The following is a 24,553-nucleotide window of genomic DNA, read 5'->3' on the forward strand; positions in this document are numbered from 1 at the left end:
TGAGCATTGTTTCATGTCCCAGCTGCTCTATTTCTGATATAGCTCCCTGTTGATGTGCCTCAGAGGCAGCAAAAAGATGGCCCAAGTCCTTGGGTCCCTGGTGTGTGGAAGACTTGGAAGAAGCTCCTGTTTCATGGCTTCAGATCTGCCCAGCTCTGGTCATTGTGGCCATTTGGGGAGAAAACCAGCAAATGGAAGGTTTCTCTCCTTTTGTCAACTTTTTAAGATAAATAAACAAACATTTTAAATGGAATAAAAAGAGAAGATAGAGAGGAGGGGAGGGGAGAGGAGAGGAGAGGAGAGGAGAGGAGAGGAGAGGAGAGGAGAGGAGAGGAGAGGAGAGGAGAGGAGAGGAGAGGAGAGGAGGGGAGAGGGGAGGGGAGGGGAGGGGAGGGAAAGGGAGGTAAGGGGAGGGGAGAGGAGGAGAAGGGAGCGGAGGGGAGGGGAGGGGAGGGGAGAGGAGAGGAGAGGAGAGGAGATGAAACTGCCATCTGATTGACAGTAGATTTCTCAACAAAACCCTATAAAGTAGGAGAGACTAGAAAGACATAACCCAGGTTCTGAAACAAATTAAAAACCTGCAAACCCCAAATACTTTACCCAACAAAACATTCATCCATAAATGAAAGTGAAGACAAGCAAAAATTGAAAGGTTTTGGCATCACCTTGGCAACCTTACAAATGATACTTCAGGATGTGCTACACACAATAGCAGACCCAGGCCGTTATCTTCAAGAAAGAAGCAGAAGGCCAAATGTTTCCTAGTAAAAGAGCAAAGAAAATTCAAAACAAATGAAAGGCATATTCATGGGGGAAAATGACAATAAGAAGAAATTTGTTATGAATAATAGCCAGAATGTCAATGAATCAATTCCCCAATTCAAAGATACAGAGGGGCTGAATAGATAAAGCAATACCCAACTATATACTGCCTGCAATATACAGACTTTCCCAATAAATATACATATAAACTGGAAGTAAAAGGATGAAAAAAGTATTCCAAGCAAATGGAAATTAACAATGAGCAGGAGTAGCAACAATCACATCAAAACAGAAATTCTAAGACAAAAAAAAAGTTAAGTGAAACAAAGATCCTTACGTAATGATTAGGAAAGTAATTCACCAAGAATATGGGACTGTAGTGAATGTATATGCACTGAAAGGTAGGGCACTCAAATTTGTAAAATACTTGTTAATTAACCTAATGGGAGAAATAAACACAAATATAATAATAATACCGGGGGAATTCAGCACCCTATTTTATCAATGGCATCAGTGGACAGTTCAAGAATACCAGAAGGGCTCAATGCTATAGCCTAGTCACTAAATCCTCGCCTTGCTTGCGCCAGGATCCCATATGGGTGCCGGTTCCTGCCCAAGATGCTCCATTTCCCATCCAGCTTCCTGCTTGTGGCCTGGAAAAGCAGTAGAGGATGGCCCACAGCCTTGAGACCCTGTACCCACATGGAAGACCCAGAAGAAGCTCCTGGCTTCTAGCTTTGATAGGCTCAGCTCTGGCCATTGCAGCCACTTGGGGATGAACCAGTGGATAAAAGATCTTTCTCTCTGTCTCTCCTTTTCTCTGTAAATCTGAACTTCCAATAAAAATAATAAACAGATCTTTAAAAATAATAATAACACCAGAAAAAGCAACAAAAAGCAGCGAAGTCAATCTAGAATTGATCAAATGGGCCTAGACAGATATCTAGAGACCATCTGCATCTACAGAACATTCCATCCCCGGATGCAGGAAACACCATTTTCATCGGCGCAGGGAGCATTCCCTAGTATAGGCTACACAATAGAATGTTAAACAAGTTTCAGCAAATTCAAAACCTACCATGTATCTTTTGTGATCACAGTGGAATGAAACTCCAAATTAACAGCAGAATCCCTAGACAATACAAAAACATGTGGTTGATTGAACTATATGTTCCTGAATTAAAATTGGGTTTTAAAAGAAATCAAGAGAATTAAAAATAAATCCTTGAAGTGAATGAATGGAAACAAAATGCATTAAGACTTATGGGGTACAGCAAAAGCAATGCTAAAAAGAAAGCTCATACCGTTAAGTGTCCATATCAAAAAGTTGGACAGGTATCAAATAAATGACCTAACATAGCATCTCAGAGACCAAGAAAAACAATAACCAATACCCAGGCTAAAGAATGAGAGAAGTAATAAAAATTTTCACTCTTAAGTTCCTGTAGCAGTCTAGTCTGCGCCAGTTGAAGCCAGGAGCCAGGGACTGGATCCAGACTACTCCATCAGTATCAGGCACTTAAATATTTGAGCTAATATCTATTGCTTCCCAGAGTTCTTCTAGATTTCTTTCTAAAAGGAAACTAGAATTGGAAGCAAAGCCAGGACTTAAATACAGACACACTGTTAGAGGCTTTGTAAGTCCCAAGAGGCATCCTAAGTGCTCTGTCAAACACCTGGTCTTATCTACAAAATTCTGCAAAAGTCTTGCTATGAATAGTGGCATAAATACAAAGGGTTCTGTAGAGCAGATGTTTAAGAAGTTCAGATCCAGATAATTTAACGTGATTTATTTATTTGTTATTACTACTCTGTAGTATGAATCTCTTGTACAAGGCCACAATGTGTGCCATGGGTATACATCTTTTTTAAAACCACAGAACCTTTCTACCTGGGAACGCCCAAGCAGACTATCAGTATGCAGAAGCAATTTGGAAAAGACCAGTGGAGATTAGTGCCAAGAACCCACAGGCAGAGATACGGCCCCACGACAGATTCAACTCAACTGGTTCATTCATGTAAAACAAGGGTGAGGAGAAAAAGGCAGTCACATGAATCCTAAAAAGAAATTAGAAACATCCATAATCTTTTTGGATCATTACATTATTTTATCATGAAATGAAGGGTCAGACAGGCAAGTGATCCAATTGTTTTCTGATTCAAAGTTTGGGCTGCCAAGCTCCAGCGTTCCATATGCACTGCCAAATTAACATAGCTCAGCCATGTTTCATACGGTTGCCCCTTTTCTCTAGGGCAATGGTAATTGAAAATGCAAAATACACTTAGGAGCAAATACAGCTGACTGAGCTGTGTGTGATGTTCTGATGGATAGTTTGGGCTTTTCAAAGTGAGATGTGACATTCGGATGCCCAATAAACCAATTGTAAAACTGCAAAAATGCTTTGGTATTTCAAAATGGTTTTCTGATTCTGTTTTCTTCCCCCAGAGAACTTGTGTCTGAGCAGAATCTATTGAGTGAGTGATTTTTTTTTCAAAGTTGATGGCTGGTATCTCCAGGGTTCTAGGGAAAATGTTTTAGACCTACAATTAGATTTTCTTACTTCTTTCCTTGCTTTATTTCTAATTTGGGTTGTTTTTCTCTTTTTAGCTGTGCTGTGGCGTGGATGTTGCTTGTGCCCTGGTATCCGGGGTGGTAGCACTGGAAAGTGATAGGTGGTGTGAAAGGTGATGGGGCTTAACAGGATGTTCTATGTCAGCTGGGACCTTCTCCTTGAAAGGGAGGAAGGTATGTCTCCTGAGGCCCCTGGACAGAGGATTGGTATAAAGTCCTCAGCCCAGCCCATGCCAGCCTTTTCCTTTAACCACTGTCTCTTCTGCCCCACACCTACATTCAACCTCTTAGCAGGGTCACACACTAAGAAAATGATAATAAACCTGTTGTGGAAAGAGTAGTTTCTGGAAAAATATAAAAGCCACCTGAAGTTATTAGCTTCATGCTACATGTTGTTTGAAAATATATTGTGGGCTGGTACAATGGCTCCACTGGCTAATCCTTGACCTCCAAGTGCCACCATTCCATATGGTTGCCGGTTCATGTCTCAGTTGCTCCAATTCCAGTCCAGCTCCATGCTTGTGGCTTGAGAAAGCAGCAGAGGATGATCCAAAACTTGAGCTCCTTCATCCACATGGGAGACCCAAAAGAGGCTCCTGAATCCTGGCTTCCAATTGGCCTGGCTCTGATCATTGAAAGTCATCTAGGGAGTGAATGATGGATGATCTCTGTCTGTTTCTCTCTACAAAACTGCATTTCCAATAGAAATAAATAAATCTTCATAAAAGAAAATGTTTTACATATTTCAGGTAATTTTTTTCAATGTTCTAATTTCTTGTTAAGGTCATTTAAATTCTCTAATGAACTAGAAAATATCGCACAACTTCCAATCAATTGGTACGGCTGTTGAGAGCAAGACCCTTAGGTGGAAACACATTATTGATTTGTTTTATTTTTTTTTAGTAACACATAGTAGTTACATATATTTATGGTATAGAGTAAGGTGTTTATTTTGATAGATGTACATATTATAAGTGATCAAAGTAATGAATCATCACTATATAGATATAATTTTTTGTGGTAAGTACATTCAAATTCCTCTTCTCTAGCAATGGGGCACACTTTTTAAAAATATATATTTATTTTACTTGAAAATCAGAATTAGAGAGAGAATTTTCTATTGTGTGGCCATAACTGCTGGAGCAGAGCAGAAGCCAGTACCTAGGAGACTCTTCCAGGTCTCCCACATAGGTGTGGGATTCCAAGGCTTAGGTCATTCTCTACTGCTTTTCAGACCATTGGCAGGGAGCTGACTCAGCAGTAGAGCAATGGGCATGAAATGGGTAGGAGGGACACATTTTAGTGATGGAAAGATATGGCTATTCCTGAGAACAGGAAGTATTAAACTCCAGGAACTTGTTCTTTGTTTCACCCTCTATATTTCCTATCAGAGTCACTACTTACCCATAATTTGCAGGGAGCCTTGATTTAGCAGTTTTTCTAAAGGAGGGTATGTAGACACAAACCCTTCTGTTTTAATCGTCAGAGGATCCTCTTACTTTAAGTCACGTTATGAGTTCTGTGGCTTTTGCTATGGCAGTTGTTGATTACGGACCTTGGGTACCATTTGTCTGTTGGTCATGACATTTTGTTTTGAAATCTGCAGCTACTGAAGAGCTTGCGAACAGACCCCAAATCCTCACATCTTTGCCTGCACTATGAGACCCACACTTTCGCAAGATTGTTTTATACATCTTAGTGCTTTGTGCAAAGGATCCAACTATTATTCCTCCAAAACATGGTTTATGTAATATTGAAAGATAAAGTTACTTGTCTAGATATTCTTTAAATCAGTATTTTTCTCCATCTTTTTCCTTCTTAGTCTCTGTGGATAATTGTATCATTTTTTATGAAAGTAGAGACACAGTGTCAGTTGACACAGTGGACGCATCTTGTTATTTATATAAATTGTGTGGCATGATGTGTCCAGTGACCGTCATTTGCTCAAAGAAAAACATTCTCTTTTAAGCACTCAGAATAGTTATTCCACAAAGGGCATGTTGATGAACTTGCTGTAAAAGTATTAGCTGGAGCTGCAGCTTAGTGTATTATTGAAAAGAAATTACTCCTCTCTTATCCCCACAAAAGGAAATTTCAGGTGGCATAAATTTTAAAAAATGTTCACTGAAGGAAAGTGAAGCTGGTTTCTCTCTGTGGAATCTGTTTCAGTCTTAGCTAATACACGCTGTGAACCTGCAAGTTGCCATACATTTAAAACTCATTTTTCCTCTCAGACTCTCTTGGTGAGCTTCAAGTTCAAAAACAGTGTCCCTGGGTGAAATTGAAATGTGGAGAGGGTCATGATCCTTTGCAAGACTCTGGAGAGAATCCTTGCTTGCATTCTCTCCTGTTGGCAGACCTGGGGTGAACTTGAGCATGTGGTAGCACTTCTCCAGGGTCTGCATCTGCTTTCACACTTCTTCCTCTTGTTCCTCTGTGTGTTTTCCTTTTCTGTGTTTTATAAGAACACTTGTCATTAGATTTAGAGTCCCCCTCTAAGTCCAAGATGAGCTCATCCCAGTATTCCTAAAATAATTATATCAGCAAGGACCCTCTTGCTAAACAAGGCAATAAGGCCACATTCACAGGTCCTGGGACTAGGATTTAGACCTGCTTTGGTGCTGACATTCAACTTCCCATAACTCTTTTAGTCACTCCAGTCTGATTTGTTTAGCTAACGTTACACCTAAAGTTCAATTTTGTGCCATCTTAAAATGAGCCTATTAATTGGACAAACTGCAATGTTTGTATGTAACCAGTATTTGCTTTTTAAAAAGATTGTCTTTTCAAAAATTTTTATTCATGTAAAAATAATAGATTTCATATATTTCATAGATACAATTTAAGAAGATTACCATACTTATCCTCCTCGCTCCTTCCCCAAACCCTCACTTTTTCCTTTTTTCCTCTATCCTTTAGTTTTTACATTTTGGGGGGAGATTTCATATATGCAATTTTAAGACTGTAATGATGCTTCTCACACTATCCTCCCTCCTTCACCAACAGCCTCCCCCTTCTTTTCTTCTTCTTATTTTTTCAGTTTTTACCCTATTTAAAAAATTATTTTATTTTTATGGTAAAGACGTTTACAGAGAGGATAGAGAGAAAGATTTCCATTCATTAGTTCATTTCCCAAATAGATGCAATGGTGAGAGCTGATTCAATCAAAATCTAGGAGCCAGGAGAGTCTCCTGGGTCTCCCATGAGAGTACAGGGTCCCAAGGCTTTGGGTCATCCTTCACTGCTTTCCCAGGCCATAAGAAGGGAGCTGGATGGGAAATGGAGCCACTGGGACACAAATTGGTGCCCGTATGGGATATGGAGCTTTTATTTGGAGGATTAACCGATTGAGCCATTGCACTGGCCCCACAATGATACACTTTAATTTTCCTCATAATAATAGTTTGAGCTTTCTATTAAATAAAGAATTCAGCAAACAGTAAGCTGAAAAAAACACCATTACTCAGGAGTATAGACAAAGGTTATAAATAATAATCAAATCTCAAACTTCAATTTCTCTAACATACTTATTTGTGCTTTGTATAGTAGCCACCCAAATGAGTAAAAAACATCATATTTGTCTTTTTGGAATGGGCTTATTTCATTAAACATAATGACATCCTATCTAAGTCAGTAGGATTATTTACCTTTCTGACAATAGAGTTGAGCTACTTAACTACTTTAAACAACTTTTTTGTTGTTCTGGCCTCCTTTGTAGGAGGTAATTCTGGATAACTTTTTAGTTTATTAAGGCCAGGCATGGTAGCCTAGTGGCTAAAATCCCCACCTCCGTGCACCAGGATCCCATGTCAGCCAACGGACATTGGAAGGGATTTCTCATGTTTGCATCAGTGAGATTGAAAGCATTTCAGAACTATCACAACCACATATGCAGACCCCTCGGAGCATGTGCTACATTACGAACCCTAGGTTGTATCAGGTGGCTGTTCCCCATCCCTGGGTACTGGAATGGTTGGGAGGCTGGGTGTGGCTTCTCTACTTTGAACAACTTTAGAAATTGGAAGAAATACAACTCATTTTTCAAAATGTGTAATTGGTAAAATAGAAGCATATCTAATTGCAAAATAAAGTTATTTAAAATCATAATAGCCTAACAAGTGAATTATTAAAATAAATTGCCACTTTCACAAAATTGTCTCTGTACCAAATACAGAGGGAAAGCCAAAATCTGTTAACTGAATTTCTATTAGACTAGTGTTAGTTTGTATTAGTTTAGAGCAGTGGTGATTCGAACACTGATGTGGTGAGCTAAAAACACATTACCGTGGCAGCTAGATCCTCTTGTTTTCTATGCCCTGATCTCTGTGGTGGATTGTCCCTCTCTGAAGGCACCAATGGTCACCATGTACAATTGCAGCAATGAACCACCAGATTATCTTCTGCCCTTGCCAGTCTACAAGGATATAAAATGATGAGCTCCTTTTCTGCGCAGTCTGAGATTTCATGAAGCAGTGAAGCCATTTTGAAGAGAGGCAATATGAATTTTGTTAATGTATATAGGCTGCCACAAGTTCTGGATCTTGCTGATTCAGTGCAATCTTTTTAATTCTCAGTCTGGAGTTAGAATCTTACCCTTTGTTATTTAACAAATTTGACTCACCTTTTTTTTCAGTCTCCTTCTTGAAGTAGAACTAGCCAGAAATATGTTCAAGAAATCATGCGTTTTTTTTATTGTAATACATTGAATATGAGATTTTTATTTTTACCCTACTGTATCCAAAACTTAACATTTTCTTCATTTACAAAGAATGAAATGATAGCAGCTTCACTCCTTCATATTGTCTCATTTCCTCACTGATGAAGAGTCTTCTCAATTTCAATTGCCTAACATTGTGTTTCTACTAATACTTACCAAAACTGTTCTAAGATTTGAAAAGATAAGAGAGAAAAATCCATTTGTTGGTCCACTTTCCAAGTCGTCACAATGACTCAGCCTGGGCCAGGTGAAACCAGGAACATAGAACTGCCTCCCGATCTTCCATGTGGGTGGAAGATGCCTAAGAACTTGGGTCACCTTCCACTGTTTTCCAAGGAGCCTTGCCGTGAAGCTGGATCAGAACTTGAACATTTCCATATGGGATTCCAGCAACACAAGGGGAAGAGGCTCAACTAACTGTGTCACAATGCTGGCCATGAAATACTATTTTTAGTTTTTTAACCTCCCTGATTTGTTCTGATTATATACATTCCCATTCTGTTTAGATAATCTAAGATTACTTTTTAACTTTTTGTTTTCCAATTTTAAAGTAATAAGAAGTTAGCCACCGGAAGAGAGGTAACAATGGTATCTGATCCTTTGTGGCAATAAAGCACTTCTTGTTGTTCCCTGTTCTTGGTGGAAGTGGGTTGCTTAGAAAAGGTAGGACCATGGACAAGTGAAGGAAATATGGTTCAAATCCATCTTTTAGTCTCGCATACCACACACACACACTTCTGTCAAGAATAAAATATTTGGTTGGTTTAGCTTTAGGTTTTATGTTTGAATGCTTATTTACATCCATAATTAGATATTTGGAATATATTTATTTTTATTTATTTGAAAGGGAGAGAGAAAGAGGAAAAAGGGAAAAAAGAGATTTGAATGCCTGAGACATGGAGGGCTGGGCTAGGCTACCCAGGGTCTCAGAACTCACTGAGGGTCTCCAAATGCTGGCACTGACTCACTTACTGGAGGCATCTCCTGCTGCATCAGCAGAAAGGGAGGAACTGGAAGAGGATCCAAGCCATGAACTCAGGCACTCTAGTATGCACTGTGTACTCTCAAGTGGATCTTACTGTTTATCCAAACATGCACCCCTAACGTTACACTCTAAGATGAGATTATAAAATTCAGCTAAATTGTTCAAGATATTTACAAAAGATAGCATCAGGACAAGGACAGAGAGTGCTATTTGGATCATCTTCCTGAAAAGATGGAGCTATTGGTAAAAGAGACATCAGCAATGAATCAAGCATGGGAGAAATAAGAGCCAGCAGGAAGTATGGATTCATTGATAGAATTCTCCAGTGCTGAAAGTAAGAACAAGCATTTAAAATACTATTAAGAAGAAGATACTACTTGGAAAACCACTTTAAGACATACACGAGGAGAATCAAGATGGCGGAATAGGGGAAGGACATGTTTAAACAGACAGAGAAACATTTAACCAGGATGAAGCAGAGAGGACACATTCCAGGAAATAGAAAAGGACAAAACAACAGCAGAGTGGTACCTGTAGACTGACAGACACAGGAAAGCAGCAAAAACAATGGTGTGGTGTTACAGTGACTGATACTCCAGCAGCATTCAGCTAACAGCGATCTGAACTCCACCAGCAGCCAGAACTCCAACAGCAACCAGGTGGGAAGGGATTTTCACTGGAATTTTGGGAGGCAAACCCAAAGAACAGTCTGTCCTGCTGGTCAGTTTAATTTGATCAGGAACAGAGACAGAGCATCAGATCTCAGACAGGCAGTGCAAGAACAGAGTGGATTTCATAGCCCCCTAGAGCTGAATTGGGCACCATTTTGCGTAAGCAGGGAAAGGACTGAGCATACGTTGAGCTGGGAGTGAACTCATTTCTGACCCAGTGAACTGCAGCAACATGGCATTCTACAAGTTCCACACAAGACAGGTCTGGGTAGCCCTCATATCTGACAGCCAACAGACCAAGCACTCTAGTAGTGGTACATCAGATGCCATTTTGTACACTGTGGCAATAGCTTTAGGACTGCAGGGGACAACAGTGAACTGTGCATGTGTTGAGCTCGCAAGAACTCACTGAGTTCCATGGATTGCATAGGTCCCATAGGAAAACAATACCAACTGTGGCATCTTAAAGGTCAAAACAGGTCCGTGTGGCACCCAGACCTAATGTCCAACAAGTTCCGACAAGATCAGTACCACCAACAACCTAGCTATATAAGACACCTGATGTCTCTCTAATCCTGGGACTTGCTCCAACCAGAAGTGGGAGAAAGGTTGCAGAGACAATGGTGCAGGCTCAGCATGATATCACAGGAGGTGGAGAGTGGTGAGCCAAGAGCTGGAACTGTGGAGACCATGGTGGAAATCTAACGTAAGAACCCAAACCTGGAATTTGCTGGAGGTTGTGGCACAAGTGGCTGCAAGCAAAAAGTTGTGCACCAACTGCAATAAGTAAAATTGCATTGTAGACCTATGGATGACAGAGCTTAGAAACCTGCCCCAAGGAGAGGACTTTGCTAACCAGAAGTACAATGATCAAGAGCAAAAGAAGAGACAAACGCATAATGAATATTACCGAAAACTCCCCTGCAAAAGAGCAAAACCCTTTGCCAACCTCAGAGTTAACTGAAGAAGGCATCAAGAAAGTGGGGGACACAGATCTTAAAACTCATTTTAAAGCTTCTGATCAAAAATGAGAAACACATACAAGAGTTCAAAGAATTTAAGGAAGCAAGAAAGCAAATCAAGGCTGATATATCAGAAAGTAAGAACACAGTAGAGCAAATTACAAGTACAATGGAGAGTCTCCAAAATAGAATGAAGCAAGCAGAAGAAAGAAAAAATGTCAGAATTGGAAGATATTTCCTGTCATCAGGGGGAAGCAAACAAAAAGCTGGAAGCAGAGCTGGATTAGGCCAAAAAAAGTATTCAAGAATTGAAAGACACTATTAAGAGGCCAAATATAAGAGTTACGGGAGTCCCGGAAGGTGCAGAAAGAGAAACTGGTTTTACAACTATATTTAATGAAATAATCAAGGAAAATTTCCCTAATCTGGAGAAAGAATTGGGAAGCAAGATCCAGTAGGGGCACAGAACTCCCAACAGGCTTGATCAAAAGCGATCTTCACCACAGCACATGATAATCAAACTCTCTTCAATCGAACATAAGGAAAAGATCCTTAAATGTGCACGTGAAAAACATCAATTGACATCTAAAGGAATGCCAATTAAACTCACAGGAGATCTCTCACAGGAAACTCTACAGGCAAGAAGACATAGTCCAGATTCTAAAAGAAAATAAAATTGTCGGCCTAGGACAACATATCCAGCAAAGCTTTCTTTTGTCTTTGAAAATGAAATAAAATTCTTCCACAGTAAACAAAAGTTAAAAGAATTTGCCTCTTCCAAACCTGCCCTATAAATGATACTTCAAGATGTTCTCTTGACAGAGAAGAGAAATAACACCCAATGAAACCAAAGGCAAATGGAAACAACATCTCAGTAAAATAATAACAGAAGACTAAAGCAATGAACAATACATTCCTAAAATGACAGGACCGAAGTACCACCCATATATATTAAACTCTGAATGTAAATGACTTAAGCTCAATCAAACATCATAGATTAGTAAACTGTATTTAAAAACAAGACAACATCTATTTGTTGTCTAGAAGAGACACACTTCACCAACAAAGATCAACGGAAACTATCGGGGTCCCTCGTCCCGCGAGCAAGACCCCGATGCAGTAAAGATTCTTAAAAAAGTTTATTGGTCAAGACTTCAAGCGTTGTGGCAAAGTGAAAGCAGTTACAGCACTTGTAAGATTTATTACAGTAAAGCAAAAGCAGCCTAGTGCTAGCTAGCAATAGCCTTGAAGTGATAGCGAGAGCTCTAGCTCTAGCAGTGCGCCTGGTGGACTCTCCTCATTAACTATTTTTCACCCAGACCTTTTTACATTACACAAACCAATCCATACACAGTTCCTCACATCATGTGGTAAGCACACCAATCATGACTCGGCCCAATCCTCAGTAACTTCCCGAAACCTGTTTACCACCTTTGTGCCACGACGCAATGGTCAACAAGCGCCATCTTTGAGGCGGGGCTCCGCTCTCCACAGGAAACTATATCACACGGGTTTTGCTGTTTTCTGTTAGTTTCATCTCTTCAAAACACTTTCTTCTGATTAAATCATTCAATGACTCGTAGATCATACAGTGGCATCATTTTCTTCAAGAAGGTTCTTGATTTTCGTTTCTTCAGCTACACGTTAGTCATTTAATAGCATGTTATTTAACTTCTTGGTGTTATTAATTTCTATTTTTCTCCCGGATGTTGATTTTGTTTTGTGGCTCTTCATTTACGGGAATGTATCATAACTGTGTAATGTAATGGAGACTGTCATATCTAGTAACATGTCATTTAACTTCATGACATTGTAAATTTCTATTTTTCTTTCTATTGTTGGTTTTGTATTAGTTGTATGGAGACTAACATCCAGATGTGAGGATGCAGTGTAGTATCATTTCTGCTTTCAGACGAAGATAGATTTACAATGAAACTGTTCACTGTATCTTAACAATAGGATGCTGGACTCTCTGCCACTGTCCATGCCCACCATGATGGACATATGACTGTGTATGAAGAACTATATTTTAGTAATGATATAGAGGAACTAGATGCGGGGAGGAAATTGGAGAGGGTATAAGGGAAATACCAGGATCCTATGGAACTGTATCATAAAATGATAATAACAAATATAAAATGTTAAATAAAAAAACATATGCAAGGACGTTTTTAATAAAGTCAGTTGTGGACTTGGCTGACACAAACAGCAGAGCAAACCAGACAGAGACAGTATATCTAATCTTCAAGGCTGATGTAACAGAAGGCAATGCACATGCTTTCCATAAAGTGTCTTGCCATTTCTACATCTATTCTTGCCAATCCTATTAACACATGCTGGTAAACTTTTCCCATAGGGTATTGATGTTGTATGCTTTGGAAGGAAAATAAAACTCCTTTGTCTTCATATGTCCTGAATTGTGAAATGAAATCAGTGTATTGAGGAGACACATACAAGCCTACTTCACCACACCATTATTCCAACAGTCAAAGTGTGGAATCAGCCTGAGTGTGTCTGTCGACCCACAAGCAGACAAAGAAAATTTGCTATATTCAAACAATGGGATATTACTCAAGCATAAAAAAAGAACACAGTCCCGTCTATGCAATGTAAATAAACTTGGAAGGCATTATATTAGTGTGAAAAGGTAGGCACCAACAGACAAATATAGCATGATCTGACTGGTGTGTAGAATCTAAAGACAGAAGTAGAAAACGAATGATTCAAGAAAAAAGATCTAACTTGGAAGACCTGCAGAGATCCACAGATATATTTAACTAAATGAACCAAAATTGCTTTCAGAAACTTTCAGTCAGCCAACGGTTTTTCAAGTGAAATAACAAAAATACATTATCGCTTATGTGTTGTGGCAAATGTAGTCTCCTTCATATGCAAGCAGTATAACCTAAGTACGAGTGGGTTGGATACTCATCTTTTTCAGAGCAATGAGATGACTGATGCCAGCATATTAAGGACTGATAAACAGGAATCCCACAAAATCATCGTGAATCTGGAGTCCTCCCAGGTTTCTGCGGCACCGTTCTTGACCTGTGGCTTTTCTCTATGTAGTTTTGAAAACCTGTTCTATACCAAGATGCATCTACATTCTACCTCAGGGTACCTTATTTTGCTGCTTTAAAGAAGACATTCAAAATCTGCATGCAATAACATCTACTTAACTTTTTTACTTGTCCAAACTAGGTCACATGATTAATTCTGGTGGAGATATGTTCAGCTTTTAAGTAGTGGAACGCATGAATGAAAAGCTGTGAGTGGATTTTAGGAAACTAAACCACTATGTCTGCATCTGGGCAAAGGGATAAAGAAGCTTATAAAATATTAATAACATACCTACTCCATTTTCTAAATCACAGTAAGAATAAGTTTTAAGCAAACACTGGCATTTATGTGTTATTATTTGGCTCTGTGAGGTGGATCTTATTTAATAAGTGAGTTCATGTAAAATAATTTACTTACCACTGAGACTTTTTCTTCAAATTCCTCTTCTTTCATTATTATTTCATCTTTAGCTGAGCTTGAATTTTAACTGCTTTTATCTAAACGCTGAATGTATTTAAATTTTCAGGCTTCCGGTAGCATCAATTTTAACTCCACTATCTCCCTTCTAAGCTGTATAAGAAAAACTACAACCAATGTTGCAGGCTTGTTCAATGCTCTCAACCTAGGAAGCAAGATATTAAATATTTTCACTTATGTAGTGATTCTACATATTAAAATTGCAGAGGCAGCATTTGTTAATTAAAGCTTTTTCTAACTTTCATAAAATCTGTACGTATTTAGTGGGTAATGTGATGTCTCAATGCATGTATATATTATATTATTAAATCAGAGAGGGTAAATGTATATTTTGATATCAGAGCCTAAGACATCAGACTTAATATATACACATTACTTTTCCATTAACTTAAGCAGTTATCATTTCTATCAATTGGGAGCCTCACTTTTTGAGAGTTCTAGGGGTCTAAGCAGAAGCCTCAGGGTCAAAAGACTGAGTTTAGAGCTTTAAACCTAAGCAGTTGTCAGAGATGCAAACCACTCGTTCAAATAAAAAAGCAATAATCCATCTAACTTGAAAATTTTAACCAAAGCTGTTGGTCATGTCTAATCACAGTTATGTAAAGGGAAATAGGCAGATAATGCTAACTTCACATCAAGTTCTCTCAAGTAATAAAGAAGCAAAAAATCTTAGTGTCCAGGACTGAAGAAAGTCATCAGCAAAATGTAATTAGCATTGAAGGGATGGAAAACTTCCCTGGGTTGCAAAGGGCTAAGAGATGAATGCATCCTGCTAGTTCAGGTGAAGAAACCTCCTATCAGGTGGCTCCCTCCTATCATGGCATTTGAAATTGGGTAAGAAAGAGCAGGAATGAGAAAAGGGGACTGAGGTGTACAGATTTTGGTTCAATACATTTTACAGGCAGCCAGAGTTTGGATACAATTCAAGGAAATTTCAGGAAACACTAGGGAGCCATCCCAGCTAGAAAATTTCCATGACTCCAAGACTTGACTCCATTCTCATGTATTGGATGTTTTCTTTGAAAGAAAAGCAAGGCAAAACAAGACCAACATTCTCAGTGTCAAAATGCAGAGGGAGACTAATCAGGTGTCCTGCAGGAAGCCTGCCCTCTGAGTCTTTACCCCCGGCAGCCATGCTAATTGCTTTTCACTGGCTGGCAGAGTGCTGATTTTTTTTTATAGTGAACTATGGTAGAGAACAAAAATCCCCAGAAAAAGAAATAGAGGCAGCCTGTCTTTACTCACCCTTCCAAGCACTTAGATTTTTGCTGGAGACTATGGTTATTCCGATTCCTTTCCTCCACCAGGCTTGTGTATCACAGTCTTGATGAGTGAGGGGTATGGACAAGGAAAAGCATGTGAATCTGAAGTAGTTTATTCAATGAAAGCAAAGAAAGCGAAAGTGAGAGGGAAAGCTCCCAGCAGGCTCTGCTGCCTTTTTGTTCATGAAAAGATAGTGTATGTTTGCAAATGCTTTATCTGCATTTATTGGGATAAATGTATGGTTTTTAATAATTTATTTTGCTGATGTGATATATTTATTAATTTGCTAATATTGGGTCATCTCTGTGTGCTCAGGATACACCCTGTTTGAGCAGGATCAATAATCTCTTTGAAGTGCTATTGGATCATCTTACTGAAATTTTATGAAGGAATTCTGTTTTCTATATTCATCCTGGATATTGGTCTATAGTTTGTTTTCTGTTTTTCTTGATTTTGTTCTAGTTTTATCTTTGCTGGCCTCAGAGAATGAGTCTGTTTTCTCCCTTTCAATTGTTTTTAATAGTATAAGAAAAATTGGTGTTAGAACTTCTTCAAAAGCTTGGTGTAATTAAGCAGTGAAACTGTCCAGTTCTGGAATTTTGTTTGTTGTAAGGCCCTTTGCTATGTTTCAATCTCAGTGCGTATGAAACCTCAATCTCGCTCTCGCTCTCTCTCTTTCTCCCTTTCTCTCTTTCTCCTTTCCTATCCCTCCCTCCCTCCATCCCTTTCTCCCTCTCTGCCTTTCTAAACTAAAATAATAAAGAAATGAATTTACATATAAACAAAAAATTCCTGGTTACATTTGACTTTCGTATAAACACCCTTATTTTGGTGGAACCGTGTCTCAAAAATCTGTCACAAATGCAATATGCCTCCACTAGAATAATTACTCAAAAAGCCAGCAAGCGTGAGAATGAGACACAAAAGAAGGGGTGATTTCTGGTAAGGGTATCCTAAGTGAATAAAGACAGCAGGTGAGCCCGGTGAGATAGCATAGCGGTTAAAATCCTCACCTTGAACGCACCAGGATCCCATATGGACACCAGTTCTATTGCCAGCAGTCCCGCTTCCCATCCAGCTCCCTGCTTGTGCCCTGGGAAAGCAGTCAAGGACAGCCCAAAACTTTGGGACCCTGCACCCAGTACCTCTGAGGTCTACAGGGCTCATGTTCAACAGGAATAGGTTAGCTAGGTCCTCTAGAACAAAAGTAATAGTCCGAGTGTAGCTTGTATAGATTGTCCCAATTTAACATATCCAAGCATGTGACCCACAGTTACATTTGAATGTCAAGCAGCAAATAATTCCTGCTGAATAAAATATGTGAATGAGACTCTTGTCAGAGTACAGACTGTAAGAGTGGAAACAGGATACGTCCACTTTTCCAATGATGTGCTAGCAAAGCAACTCAACAGGAAATGAGAATGAACACGGAGCCACACACATTTATGCAAAAAGTTTTATACGTTATCTAGTGTTTCCATTACTATTTTGTTCGAAAAAATGAGTCACTCTCTACTTCCTCATCTATTATGTGAGGAGGAGTTGTCTGGAAATCTCCTCCAGCATTAATATCTTCCAGAAGATATTATTATACGATGAAAATGGGGACCAGAACTAGATAATTTAAAATGATATTATGTGGCTTATGCACAGTAGAGGGAAGAAAAATAATTGTGTGCCTAAGTTTCCTTGTGGATGTTGTCAGGTCATTTCTTATTCCAAGTCAGAAATAGCTAAATTATTTCCAATTATTGCAGCCATAATCAGAATTAGTTCCTTTTAAATGAGCCCTAATGATTCATATCTCAAGTTTTTTTTTCTTATGTATTTCCTCTGGCATTTGAAAATAATGCCTCCTGGAAAGATCCTTAAACACTATTAGCAGTTTCTGAATATATTAGATTAGCATCTGATTGAATCCCTTCCTGTGTATTCTGTTTTCTAAAACAGGCTCCTTTGGTGCTCAGATGGAAAAATAAGGCTGATTCAGATCTGTCCCACACTCCAGGGCAGCTGCAGTGAGTCAGGTTTCACACCATGCTCCTCCATTCTTGCAACCACTTTGTAAGAGCGGCTGGCATGGAATGATTGTCTCACAAGCCAATGCCCTCATCTTCCCTAGGCCACTTCCACACCATGTGAACTAGATTCCTCCACATGACTGGAAATTTGACCTGAAACATAAGCAGAAGCCATATGGGTCACTTCCAAGGCTGGCTCATAAAATTCCTCCATGTGAAATTCCTTGACTTTTTTTCCCCTTCCTGCAGCTGCCAGGAGTCTAGGTGTTAAGTCTGGATTAGGAACAAGACAGAATACCTATGTCCCCGGATACCCTTGTGAGAAGAGCTACCCGCACCCAGGGGCACTGTTCACAACTTGCTAGGAGCAGGAAATAGATTCCTATTGTGTTAAGCCACTGCGACTGAACAGTTCAGCTTTTGTAGCGGTGAGCCGCACCTTCGCTATACAGAAAGCTTGCATTACTATTCTCCATTTTTCACAGGAAGCAGCAGAGATGACAGCAGCTCTGTGAGATCAAAGAACTCACTTTACTCTCAGTGGGAGAACTGAATCCAAGACCAGACCTTCTGGTTCCAATGCCAGTGACTTATCTGAAACAAGGTTGACCTCTTCCAAAAATTCTGATTTCCAGAAGAACATTGCATATGCTTTGCAGGCCCTTCACAGACTTTTCTTTAAAAGAAAATGTTTTTTTCAAAGTCTTTCCACAAGCACAGACAAAGCTAAGAGAAGAATCATAAAGTTCACATTTAGGCAAGAAAATGAAAGGTACTGAGTTCTTTCTTCACTAAGTAAATCAACTTGGAAATGAACATAAAGTTTAATTTTGGGAACTACATCTCTAACTTTTGTCGTGGAGGCAAGCTCAAGGATAAGGTCACTTTACTTTGTGATTAATTTTATTTTTATTTTTCACCAGGGATTATGGAACAGGAGGGATGCATTTTACAGAACCTGCCTTGTGAGTTGCCCAGTTGTAGTATTTTGCTATGAACGCCACAGCACATCAATCCCGAGAGATCATGTAATGTTGGGTAGGAAAGAGAAGCACTGAACTAGTGTAGGGGCTTGTTGTCATACTCTAATGTGAGACAATAGCTTCCTCTTTAGGGAAGGATGGAGAAAATGCTTAGAAAAAGACAGAAGAATGAATATTACTGCTAAGAAAGGGAGAAGAATGCCTCTTTGGTATCTCATTACATATGTAAAGTAGGAAGCTGGGTGTGAAGAAAAACAAAGCCGAAGATCAGGATTCAATTCTAAGTGATTTGGAAGATGGCAGCACCAACCACAAAGGATAATTTTTAAAAAAATGAGTATGAGAGGTTTTAGCAAAAAAAAAAAATCAATTTAATCATATTGAAATTCTTCCATACCATTATACGGTTACTGTGTTCAAATGCAATTCAGGCCCACCAGTTTAATTTTATATAAAAATACTGAATATAAAATACAGTTTAAGGTTTCAGGCTCAAATGATAAAGTTGCGTTTAAGCAGAAATGTCAACAGCAACACTCTATTTGATAGTGAGTACATACTTAGGGAAGCTACACAGCATTAAGCCAATTCCACCCTTTATCACATCTGGTTCTTGTGCAAGGGTAATTATCTGGGGCAAGTTCTCAGCATAGGAGCTGAGATACCCACATCCTGTATTAAAGTAGCTAGGTTTCCTCACCAGTCCTGGCTCCTGACTCCAGATTCCTGCTAATACAGACTCTGAGTGACAAGAGATTTCTGCTACCTGTGTAAGAGATCTTGACTGAGTTCTTGACTTCAGTCCTGCCTAGTCCTGGCTATTGCAGACATTTAGAAAGTAACCCAGTGGACAAGATTTCTCCTGCTGGCTCATTCTCCTCTCTCCCTCCTCTCTCACTCCTAAATAAATAAATAATAACCATCTGTCTTTTGTACAGACACAAACACTACCAGAATAATTGTTGTAATTCCCAAAAGTTTTAGCACCTATTTCTACAATAAACCATAGAATTTTATTTTTAAAAAATATGTGCTGATAATAGATTTTTAACCTCTACTTATAAGTATTCTTCTCAATCATTAACATTTTACAATATGAAATCTACAATATAAACAGCATTCAATTAATAAAATAGACTGTGACCAATCCGTATTTCCAAAATTTCTTTGAATATTATTCTAGGATATGTCTCTGAAATGTCCAGCAGGACATGTTTCTGAAAATTCTCACTCAAATAAGTAAAGGACATCACAGTATATGAGAGAAGTTGATGCTACATCGGCTAAAAAATAAATATTGCGGAATTAGAAAAGCATGCACAGAGTACTTTATGAAAACATTTACAAATCCTTAAGCTCAAGTAGGCTCCTGAAAATCTGTAGGGAACAAACAAGGCTTCACGAAGGCTAAGATCAAAGAACAGAGCAAAGGTCAAAGCGCAGTCCTTGCCTCCCTGTGTGGGCGGCTAATGAGGGCACTGGATCGAGACCCGGTCTCAGCGTGTCAACTTGCCATTCCTGTCATTTGAGCAAATCTCAGCACAGATCTCTGAGTCTCACAAGCTTTATGGCTTTCAGAGTTTATGTCCCTTCCACTAGAAGTAGATGCTTTCAGCCTTTATGATATTCCTTTATGATAATGAACAAGAATGATGTAAGCCATAGGGGCAGATGTCTACCACGTACTGAGAACCTCTGCACTGTACAACCTTACTGAGCACCTCTGTGCGTTTGAATGGAAAGATGGGACATGTGGAAGCCAGGGAAGATGCAGGAGCCATGGAGAAGAAAGTGCTGCCAACCTGTGACTCTCCTTCTCACAGCTCAAGTGCACACAGCAGCTGCACAAGAGTGGAGGTCCAGGTGATGGTTCAATACCATGTAATCAGTGGCAGAACCAAGGAAAGCTACGTGTCTTCCCAACAGCTCCAGGAGATCGGCTGCAAAGCGCAAGTCCAGGCCTTAACAGGAAGAAATCATCACTGCCCTCTCATTCAACAGACTGTGCTCAAAAACAAATTTGGAAACTTTACAGTGTGTATCATGTCACAAGAAAATTATTCAGAGACATTTGGAAGTTCAAACGTAAATAAAACAGCTTGAATGCCAAGAAGGAGAAGGATAAAAGAAAAAAAGAATAATGCCCCAAGCAGAAAAGAAGACAGGGAAATATTTGGGAAAGTAACATATAGCAGGTCTGAATATTTATAGTATCCCAGTAAACAGTCTGGCAACAGCAGTTTATTCATATAACAGTCCATCAATGCTGTGTAACTGTATGTTATCAATATATACATCTGGTCTGTCAGACCTGATTAACTATTTAGCCAACTAAAAATTAACTGTTCTTGATTTTTTTTTTGTTTTGCTTTTTCAATTCTTGTTTGTTTACATACATTTGTTTGGAACACAGAGAAACAGGAAGAGACAGACACAGAGATTACCTTCTATCCAGTAGTTCATTCCCCAGATAACCACAACAGCCAGAGTTGGCTCAGAGAACAGCCAGGATTCAGGAACTCAGTCCCTCCCAGCTGGATGGCAGAGACATAAGCCCTGGAACCGACACCAATGCCTCCACGCGTGCCCTTTCAGCAGGAGATCAGAAGCAGATCCAGAACTTGAACCCAGACACTCTAATAGGGGATGTGGGCATCCAAGCAAGCTGGAGAATAACAAACAATGTCTTGAAACCATAGTCTACCAACATCTGAAAAAAAATAACTGAATTCTCCAAGTCACTCACAAAGTTCCTGAAGTAAACAGAGTCAGAAAACAGCAGCTAGAGGGCCATCTTTTTTCCCTAGGGATTTATATTTATGCTTCAACTAGCTAATCTTCTGCCTCCAAGCACCAGTAACCCATTCGGGTGCCAGTTTGAGTCCAGGCTGCTCCCCATCCCATCTATCTCCCTGCTGGTGGCCTGAAAAGACAGCAGAGGATGGTCCAAAGCCTTGGAACCCTGCACTTATGTGGGACACGGGGAAGAAGCTCCTGGTTCCTGGCTTCAGATCATTTCAGCTCTGGCCATTGCGGCAATTTGGGCAGTGAACGCAGATGCAAGATCTTTCTGTCTCCCTTTTTCTTTGTAAACCTGCTTTTCCACCAAAATAAAATAAATCTTTCCAAAAAGAATAGAATAAACCAGAGTGTTTCTGAAAGCTCGAGTATCCTTTTATAAATGAGGGGTCATGGAACTATTGTTTCATGAAGACTATGCCTTACTTTTAGCAGATATTACTGTGACCTCTGTAAGCTATTTCTTTGATTAGAGAGACTCTAAGAATTAAGTCAGTCAAGGGAAACACTGATACTATTCCATCCACACAGAAATCCCCTGTACATTTTTGCTTGGAAAATCATGACTGAGATATGAAAATCATGTTGTACTGACAAGACGGAACAACGACCAGATTCTACACCCATCCCAAGGCCTCTCCCTTCAAGAGCATGGAATTTATTGCTTACAGAACATGCATCTCATATGTCTCCATTTTCGGTAAAAGCATTGCTTCCGTTTCTCCTGTGGCCATTCTGAAGGAAAACAAAATAGATGTTCCTGGACAGAACTGATGATAAGTGTCAAAACAGATCAGTTGGTCACCAATTCTCAGTTTCTAAAAAGACAAATGGACACAGTGACACTCGTGCCCACCCTGTTAGCTGAATTCATCCAGATGGCTTGCTTTAATAGAACATGGGCTCTGGGAAAAAGAAAATAAGAAGTAAGACTCTGAGGATCAAAATAGACCAGTCTGGCTCTATGCTTCTTTATAAATCTTTCCTGTCCAGATTGATTAAAATAGGGAAATTTTTTTTCACTCTGGGTATGTTTGAGGCTCTATTGGTCCATTGATCTAGTGAGAGGAGAATAAAGATGGAGTTGCCTGCTGTAGTCCAGTTATCTCCCAGGGCCCCATGTGCTCAGCGTGAATCCCCATTGTTAAGTCTTCAAGAGAATCCCGACTTTTCTGACTATGGCATAGAGATAGGACCTTTAGGATTGGACATAGTCATCAGAGTCTAGCCGATGATTGAGTTCTGGTGGGTTCCTGGGAAGAAGGAGACAAACCATACAGACATACACACAGGAGTTCCCCATCTTGGCATGTGATGCTTGGCACCTCTTGCCAGCAAGATCCTCACCAGATGAGGCTCCCATTGAACCGACAGCTGCAACACCTTGAACTTGAACATGCCTCTTTTATTTGGAATGTATATTACCTGCAGCAGAAAACAGGCTGATACACAATCCTGTTGATGCATTCAGTCTCAGGGCTAGGAGTCATTTTTCCACCTTTCCTACTCTTCCAGGATGAATCTTTTGCAAATGTGTTGCTGTGGTCCCCTGAGTATTAAAACCTGGACCATCTCATCCATCTCACTGCCCCTTTCCCTATACAGTCTCTGAACTACCTGAACTCCTGGCTAACAATCCATTTCCCCACATGCAAGTGATTCTACCAGCTCCTAGAAATTGGAGAAAATATACAGGACAAATCACTCCATCCAATTTTTCAGCCCTCATTTTACCTCATGGTCTTGAACAAATAAAATATATTAAGACAACCCACACTAAGCTCAACCAGACCAAGATTAACAACAAAAAAGACTCACAGACTACAAAAACCCTTGCGAATAAAGGACTCTGTGGAGACACATTTGCAATGCCAACTAATGCAGGTTTATTGAGAAGTACATCGTGAGACAAGCTCCCTTGTGAGAGACACAAAAGCAGAAGTCAGGTGGTACAGCAGCAAGGTCAAAAATGACAAAATTATCAGAGCCTGGGGTGTGGGTGGAAAAGCTTCTGGAACCATCCAGAGACTACATAGCACCAGTCACCTCTTAAAATAAGCTTAGTGCTGGCCAGAAAATTTTGAGCATGCCAAAAGGCAGCTCAGCATGGCTAGCAGCCAGCAATCAGGCAGTCAGAATAAGCTTAGCAATGAAGAATTTTCAGGCAGCACGCTGGGCAATCCTGGAAGCACAGCTGGCAGGCCACGGAGTCTTGACTCACTGGCTCCTACACACTTAGCAAGTTCTTCGGCAGCTGGACACACAGGAGGACTGCTGGTACGTCCGGGTGTATCCACAAGATGGTTGGCAGATGGAAGAGACTCCTCCCACTGGTTGGCAAACAGTCGAGATGCTGCCTACTGGTTGGCAGACACTGGAGATGCCTCCCAGGGGCTGACAGCCACTTGAGACAAAGCCGAATGGGCGGCTGCTGCTGGAAGATGAGCAGGGACTGGAGACACAGGTAGTCTGTCGTGAGCAAGTTACCTGGGCAGGGCTGGAGATGCAAGAGGTTCGCTGGAAACAAGTTGGCTGGCAAACAGCAGGCTCACATGAGCTGGACTCCTGACAATGGTCCAGGAGCCAAGAGCCAGTTTGGAAGGAACTGGGTAAATGGATGTTGCTCAGGCAATCGGTTTCAAGGGCTGCAGATGTGGCCGCTGGGGCCATGGGGACAGTGCAACGTCCTCCCATGGGCCTGGAAGAGTAATTTCTCGAGGAGCAGTTGAAGGACATGATGCCAGAGAGAGGGCTGAAGGTACTTCGTGGAAGTAAGCTCCTGAGTTGTGAGTGCCACTGCAAGCTCCAGAGCTTTTATATATCTTTGCTGGTGGGTGGGGCTCCCTCCCAGGTCTCCCTGACTTCTTTGGCTCACATCAGCTTGCCTTAGAACATCTTATGAATCTTCAAGTTAATTGTCCCTTGAGAAGCCCTTACCCTCGTAAAGAAAGTTTAGTAGTTTGGTAACTAAGTCATAAGTCTTCTGCACTGTACTTAATCTGGATTAAGAAGGCTGGTTGACAGCTTCAAAGCTATTGGTCATCCCAGCCCACACGGTATCTGCCATTCATCTCGCCTGTAGACGATGAGTGTCATTCTGACTTCAACACCAAGTGTGCTACAGCCTCCCATCCCACATTCTCTGTCTTCCAGCCAGCGCTGATTACAAGCCCACACCCTGTTTGGTTTGTCATTGGCACTTAATCTGTTTTAAACATCACTCTTCCAAAGCTAACGGGTCTTCTGATAGGGAAGGTAGATGCTATTTCCTTGAAAATGCT

At 40.2% G+C, this 24,553-nt stretch overlaps 1 protein-coding gene across 1 annotated transcript; it reads right to left on the bottom strand.

Annotated features, from left to right (window-relative positions):
* Positions 1-23,507: 23,507 nt before the first annotated feature.
* Positions 23,508-24,008, bottom strand: LOC121156903 (keratin-associated protein 11-1). Its single transcript, XM_040980887.1, has one exon. It carries the CDS (start codon positions 24,006-24,008, stop codon positions 23,508-23,510), a length of 501 nt encoding a protein of 166 aa, XP_040836821.1.
* Positions 24,009-24,553: the final 545 nt, after the last annotated feature.

This window comes from Ochotona curzoniae, unplaced genomic scaffold (assembly GCF_017591425.1).
Source record: "Ochotona curzoniae isolate NIBS_2020 unplaced genomic scaffold, NIBS_Ocur_1.0 contig_3498, whole genome shotgun sequence".
Taxonomy (NCBI): Eukaryota; Metazoa; Chordata; class Mammalia; order Lagomorpha; family Ochotonidae; genus Ochotona; species Ochotona curzoniae.

What these genes read in the sequence shown, in the direction of transcription:
- LOC121156903 (XM_040980887.1), bottom strand. Translation starts at nt 24,008, where the DNA reads ATGTCCTTCAACTGCTCCTCGAGAAATTACTCTTCCAGGCCCATGGGA.